The 6,749-nt window shown below is 63.3% G+C and overlaps 1 protein-coding gene across 3 annotated transcripts in view; it reads right to left on the minus strand.

The window, feature by feature from the left end:
• Uap1l1 (UDP-N-acetylglucosamine pyrophosphorylase 1 like 1) overlaps positions 1–6,125 on the minus strand; it is a 7,502-nt gene extending 1,377 nt beyond the window's left edge. Inside the window, exons 1-10 of one of the 3 annotated variants that reach the window (XR_002817931.1) lie at positions 5,780–6,125; positions 5,445–5,649; positions 5,175–5,350; positions 4,816–4,988; positions 4,263–4,456; positions 3,735–3,875; positions 3,170–3,355; positions 2,686–2,752; positions 2,076–2,334; positions 370–1,029 (exon numbers count right to left, since the gene is read on the minus strand). Coding sequence is in view for 1 of the 3 variants with exons in the window: in XM_004640372.2 (XP_004640429.1) it covers positions 2,242–2,334; positions 2,686–2,752; positions 3,170–3,355; positions 3,735–3,875; positions 4,263–4,456; positions 4,816–4,988; positions 5,175–5,350; positions 5,445–5,649; positions 5,780–6,068 (1,524 nt within the window). In the remaining 2 variants the exon portion in view is untranslated. Of the gene's footprint in view, positions 1–369; positions 1,030–1,200; positions 2,335–2,685; positions 2,753–3,169; positions 3,356–3,734; positions 3,876–4,262; positions 4,457–4,815; positions 4,989–5,174; positions 5,351–5,444; positions 5,650–5,779 lie in introns of those variants that run through there. The other 2 variants (XR_002817932.1, XM_004640372.2) reach the window with 2 other exon arrangements.
• Positions 6,126–6,749: the final 624 nt, after the last annotated feature.

Raw genomic sequence — 6,749 nt, forward strand, 5'->3', positions numbered from 1 at the left:
GGGCTGGCCGGCATGTGGTGCTGGGGGATTGAACCGCGGTCCCTATGCTTTAGCTAAGCTTGTTCTAACTAGGTGCTTTAGACCACTGAGCCATCTCACCAGCCCTAAAATACAGCTTTAAAAAGGCCAGGAAGGGCAGGCCAGATAGGCAGAGCACAGCAGCTGGGGTTCAATCCCCAGCAGGGCGTGCTGAGATGGCCACTGAGACTGGGCGTGGTGGCACCCACATGTAATCCCAGCACTTGGAAGGCTGAAAACAGGAGAATCACTACAAGTCTGATCTACGTAGTGAGACCCTGTAGACCCTGTCCTAAATACAGAAAAATAAATAAAAAGGCCAGGCGATGCAGCTCCGTGGCTGATCCTAGGTCTAGTGTGAGATCCTCAGTACACAGAAAGACAAACGGCCGAGCACCGCACCTGTGCACTCCCTCAGTCTGGGCCATCTGTGCCCGCTCAGGTCACTCAGATCCAGGCGGTGCAGGGCAGGCAGGTGGCCCACGGGGGGCGAGGACCTCCAGCCTTGGGGACCATGTCTCCACAGAGGCCCACCAGGTCCCATGTGCCCGGAGTCTGACCGAGTCTGCAGCCATGATGCTCCAGACCCTGCCACTGGTGCCTGCAGGCTCATCCTGCCCAGTCCCTTCTTGGTCCCAAGGGGTCTGCAGTCCCCTTGCACACACGTCTGCACCAACCCAGCAAGGCCTGCAAATGCCGCTTTGAGTGCCCAGGGAGATGGTGGCACCTGGAGGTGTGCGTTCGGGAGGCCGCAGCTCCTGTTCCCCAGTCTTGTTTTGTGTCCCCAGACCACTATGGAGAGCATGAAGGGTTTCCCAGACCCGCTAGTGTGGTTCAGGTCCTCGCCACCCGTGACTCCTCAGCTACTCACCTGCTAGGGAGACCAGTCTGGGCTCTGGTGCTCATTCTGGAATGCCCCATTCACAGCAGTGGAGAGGGGAGACCTTTTGAGTACTTGTCTAGGTCAGTCTGGGCTTAGGGCTCATGTTGTGGAGGGACCCAGGGAGAACCCTGCAAGGGGGATCGGCCAGGCATGGCCAGGGCAGTGTTGGGTGCACCAACTATGCTCATGTTCCGAGCAGGAACACGACCCACGTCACAGTCCCGGGTTGATGTTAACTGTAATCATGAAGGATGAATGGGAAACTGAGGGTACCTGGGACTGCCCAGCCCTCTGCAGCTGTGTGCAGATACAATCTTTGTTTCCAAGGAGCAGGTGGGAAGGACCAGGCATGCTGCACCTCTGCGTGGCCTGTCGCAAGAAGGCTGCTAAGGCAGTTTCCTCTGAGGTCCGAGGCCAGAGGCCTGGCACGGCTGACGTGATGGTCCCCTAGTGGCTAGGGTGGGCCTAGCCCTGTCCTGCCTTGGCCAGCTCAGACTCCAGGCTACGGGATGGACCCACCCTGACACCCCTCCAGATGGGGAGGAGCAGTCCCCACTCGGCTGTGGCAAGCTTGGGGCAGGCTGCATGACAACACCTATAACTCCTCACATAAACGGGAAACACAGGTGCACAAGCAGTGCTGCCCTCAGGGTGGCCAGAGCAGAGACAGAGCCTGGTCCAAGCGCAGGGCCCAGAGTGCTGAGGCTGCATGCCCGGCACCCGCAGCTTGGGAAACCCTGCAACCAGGAGGCCCACGGGTTCTTGGGGACAGCCCTTCAATTCAGCAGCCAAACCTCCTGCTAATAGCTGAGAGGCTAAATCCCTAGGAGAAACCCAGGAGAGGCAGGGCAGGCTCCTGCAGGGCAGCCGCCTCAGCTAGGCTGGCATGGTGAGACACCAGCCTCCCCCCAGTTGCTGGTCCAGCTGCTGGGGGGGGAGCAGCCCACCCTAAACGCACCCTGGGCAGTGGACCTGAGTGGACCTGCGATTTGGACCTGGGCTGCCAGGGCTGCACACCTTCTCACCCCCTTCGGAGCATGCAGGGCCCTCAGATGCCACACGGGCTTCCCTTCCACAGCTCCTCCCAAGTATCTGGCCTCCTTTTGCCCGCTCCCACTCCCACTCCCCAGCTGTCCACTTCCCACAGTCAGAAATGCAGCCAAAGGGCACACACCAGATGGGCTGACGCATGTATAGCTGCTGGGGGCAGAAGGGGTCCCACCACTGTGGAGTACATGGGCAGGTTCCCTTCTGCGATTGCAGGCTGGAGAAACACACCGGGGTGGGGGCGAGGGCTCTGTCCCCATGCTGAGGCCTTCCTACTGGCAGTCCTGGAGCGCTCAGGCCTCCTGCGACCTCAGCACCCTAGCCTGGTCCTCATCCAGGATGAAGGGTGACCAGAGCTCACGGCCTCGCAGACAGGCCTCCAGACCCTGGAAACCAGCAGGACACATGGTTCAGTGCCCACCCCTCAGTGGCCCACAATGCCCCAGCTCTGCCTGGAGTGGGGGTCAGTGGAGGGCAGATGCCCCTCTCTCAGCAAGACTCCCACAAGACCTGCCTGCCTGAGCTTGGCCTGAGGTCGACGATGTCCTTCCACCACCCTCCCTCCGAACACCTCACTCCACGTGCGTCCCTGATGGTCCTCTGTAACCCTAAGAGGCCATCTACCCCACTGGCAAACTGAGGCAGCATTCCCCCTGCACCCACCTCTCCCTAGTCTTCCTCTGGCTCATGGAAGCCAGACCCCAGGAAAAGCCCAGACAGGGACAGGCATCTCTCACCTCTCCAGAGTAAGATACTAAGGGCGATATCTCGCAAATGGCTGGAGGGTCTCCATCCTGAGGCAAGCTGTGGAGAATGTGCTGGTCAGCCTCTGCCTCTTGGGGGTCCCAACACCCTGCACCTATGCAGGGGCGGCACACACCAGCCCCTGCAGGCCCCTTGTCTGCGAGCTCCTCCCCTGCGCCGTGTCCCGCCCGCAGCAGGCTCTGGTCTGGGCTAGAAAACGCACTTGGGCACCCAGTACAAAGCCTGGGCGGCTGGGCTCAGCTTGGCCCAGACCACCAGGACGCAGAAGCCACACGTCCTGTTCCTTCCCAGGCCAAGCCAGGCCACGCTGCTGCTTGCTGAGGCTCACAGCCAAGCCTCGGTGTCAAGCCGAGGACCTGAGAGAAGCTGGCCGACCGACCGACCGACCGACCGGCGCCTGTGCCCGGCGTGCTGGCTGCGCGGGCGGGCAGCAGGCAGGGCGCACGCCGCGCTCACCGAGGCTGCTCCGGAGCGCCGGCCCCGCGCGCGTCCCGGAAGCGGGCCCCCGCCTGCAGCGCCCACTGGAGGTGCCGCCGCAGCAGGGCCCGCCTGGCGCTGGAGGGGTTGTCCCTGGCCGCGGAGTCAGCGTTCTTCAGCGGGGAAAACTCCTCCTCCCGCGACACTTCCAGGGCAACGAAGTTCCTGGCAGGAGAAGGGCCGTCATCGCCAGTCCCGGCGGCGGCCCAGTGTGGGCGGGCCGGGTCGCAGGTTCACGGGTCCGGGAGGGCCCGCAGGCTGCATCAAGTCTGGTAGCCTCGAGCCATGACGGCCGGAGAGGAGCCCGGCGCGGAGAACACCTGGCTGGAGGTGTTCCCCGCCCGGGGGAGGCTGAGAAGAGAGCCCAGCGTGCTCCCAGGGCCTCCGCCGCCGCAGGCTCCCCACTGTCGCACCCCCAGAGACCCCTTCCTCTGGGAGCAAGAGCGCCCTCCCGGACCACCACTGCCCTGCCGGGCTGGGCCTCAGACCCCACCGCCAGAACAGAGAAAAAGAAGGAAAAAGATAAGTGACTTCTACCACTAACTTAGCAAACTGGAACACATCAAACACAAACTTCTCCATCTTTATCCCATTCGGTTTTAGCGGCTTTACCAGATTTCCCTCCTCGTCCACATACGGGACCTTCTTCACAGCCACGTGTGGTTTCAGCAATGGCTCAAATTCCCTGGAGCAGAGAAAAGGAGGTTCAGACAGGGCACGCGTGGGCAGCTGGGCAGCACCTGGCACAGGTCTTCCCCTGAACCCCCAGCACTGAGCACCAGATATCCTCAGCCGAATCCCTGCTAGGCTATGGGACCGGGCAAGCCCCAGGGGAGGAGCAAGGCGGGGGCACAGGGCCAGTTCACAAAAGACAGATGCCACCTCAGAGCGCGACCACATCGGGTCTCCAGGGCCTCAGCTTGTCCCGCGCACAACTTCCTCCTAACTCGTCCACCACTTCCCACCTCAGTTCCATCTCGGCCCGCTGGGGCTCTCAGCACCTCTGGCACCGCCAGTCGTTGGTCAGCGCGGGTGGCCCCGGCTTGTGCCGCAAAGCCCTCTGACGTCACACCTGGTGACCCTCTGCAGGAAGCCTCGGGTGAAGAAGTGATTGCAGATGTTGCCCGCATTATAGAGCAGGCTCCCATCGGCCCCACGCAGCCTGGCAGTCTCAGGGCTGATCTCGCTGTACTCCACCACTTGGGGAACGCCGTCCACCTGGCACACCACGCCCACAGGTTCCTCGGGGTAGGCCTTTTCCACCACCTGTGAACACAGCGAGGGGTCAGGGTTAGGTTGTACTTGGCAGTGCTGGGCAGGGGACGGACTTGTCCGGGTGGGGCCAGGGAAGGCGGAGGGGCGGGACACCGTGTAGTCGTGGCTTATGGGAAAGCGGCCCTAGGGGGATGGGACGCCCATGCATGCGGGGGGACTAGGCTCCAGGACCGGTCCGGCTTTGGGGGGCGTGGCCCACCGGAGGCGGGGACTTCTCTGCTGATGGGCAGGGCTCCGCGTGGGATCTGTGGGGTCTAAATGCCCCCCCCAGGGGCTTGGTCCGCTGTGGGCGGGGCCTTATGCCTTGTGGGCGGGGCTGGCTCGGCGGCAGGGCGGAGCTCTACGCCCACCTTGGCGCCGCAGTCTGCACCCCTCAGCACGCAGAAGCCCACGAAGACCGGATCCGCCAGTCGCACCAGGATGTTGTCCACACAGTACACGTGCACGTATTCCACTCCACGACGCTCCATGTCTTCTAGGACTCGGTGGTCGGCCAATGCGCGGTACAGACCCCCGTTGCCATCTGCAGCGCGACAAAGGAATGGGTCTTACCTCAGACATCAGTCAGGAAACGACCGATCCTACCTTCTCTGTCCCAAGAGCTCGATAGGTGTACCAGAGAGAGGGCAGGTGACCAGCGCACGTACAGCCTGGGACCAGGCCTCGTGCGCTCAGTTCCGGGCTGGGTGCCCATCTCGGGGTGGCTTACCTGGGGCCATGGCAACCTTGTCTTTCCGCTCCAGGATGGCCTTGCCGTCGAAGGTCACAGCAGGCAGCATGCGTTGCTCGAAAAAGACCACACTGGCAGGGTCCAAGTGGAAGAAGTCGTGTTCCCTGAAGAACTCGGCCGTGGGCCCCAGCGTAAACTCGCTGGTCATAATGTACCTGGCAGGGGTGGAGGGGCACGGGTGAGCCTCCTGCAGGGCCCAGCCCAGGTGCGGTCTGGCTCGGCGGCGCCGGACGGGGCAGAAGGACGCACCACGGCACAGTGCAGCGGGTCCCGTGGAGCTCGCCAGCCAGCTGCTCCACCCGTCGGATCCGCTCGGCTTGCAGCTGGTACAGGGTCTTTCCGCTGGGCAACCCCACCTGGTACATGCCTTTGGGGTAGGTGACCCCCAGGCGCGTGCCCTGCCCGCCAGCCAGCAGCAGTGCGGCCACCTTGTTCAGGGCAATCTGGCGGAAACCTGGGGGTGTGGGGCGCCGTGATAGGACCCCTCGGTGCAGGGCCAGGAGCTCCCGAGTCTTGTGTGGGAGGGAAGCACCAGACGAGGCAACTCCGGGCCCCTCCCGCCCCCGGGACCCAGCCCCACCCACCTTCCTCCTCCCAGCGCCGCCAAGTCTCGGCGTCGCCGCGGCTCGCGCGGCCTACGCTCTCGGGGGACAGCGGCCGCAGGCGCTCGGCCAGGCCGGGCGTGGGGCCGGGGGTGCGCGCGTAGGCCTCTGCCGCCAGGGCGCAGTGCTCGCGTAGAACATCGGGGTCCAGAGGCGCCAGCTCGGCCAGCAGCGCGGCGCGTGGCCCCGGGCCCAGTTCGTCCCAAAAGCGCAGCAGGTGGCTCTGGCCCGCACGTTGCAGCCCGGCGCGTACATCCACTTCGGAGGCCATGTCGCCGTCGCCACGCGCTGGGCTGGCACTCGTGACCCGCGCTCTCTGTCTGATCCTCTGATCGGCGTCACGGGATCCGGAGGGCTGGCCTAGCGGGCTCGCCGTTACCGGCCAGTCAAGTCTGGCCCCGCCCCATCCGATCCTGCCCTGCCGCTCGCCCTGTTCCTGTCTAACTGCGGGCCAGGACTCCATCTCTGCTATTCCCGCCCCCAAGACAGCCCTGCCTGGCCTTTGGTACACTTCCGGCTGGGTCCCTAGCGCCTGACCGCCCAGCCCCGGAAAGCTGGGGGTCCTCGAGTTTGTGCAGAAGGATCACACCATTGCGCAGGCAGAGACGGAGAGTGGGCACCCCGCTGGGGTTCCCAGCCGGGTCTGGACCTGCATGGGGTCCAGCTCTGCTGCCAGTTCTTCCATAGCCACGAGAGTCCATCCTTGCCAGGGTTTGGGCCTGAGAAGGGCCTGGCTGCTTATGCCCTCACCCACGGGGACGCCAGGCTGCCCGGGCTGTCCCAGGGCATAGGAAGGCCAGATTTGGGGCTGACTATGGCTGGTGGGTGGCTATTTCAACTATATGCCATATTTCAAGATACATAGCTGTCTAAAAAGTCACCTGTGAACAATATGAAGCCATAGCTTTGGCTATTTGGGAACAAACTTTCTTTTATTTATTTTTTATTAATT

This window comes from Octodon degus, unplaced genomic scaffold (genome assembly GCF_000260255.1).
Source record: "Octodon degus isolate 3935 unplaced genomic scaffold, OctDeg1.0 scaffold00123, whole genome shotgun sequence".
NCBI classification, from domain to species: domain Eukaryota; kingdom Metazoa; phylum Chordata; class Mammalia; order Rodentia; family Octodontidae; genus Octodon; species Octodon degus.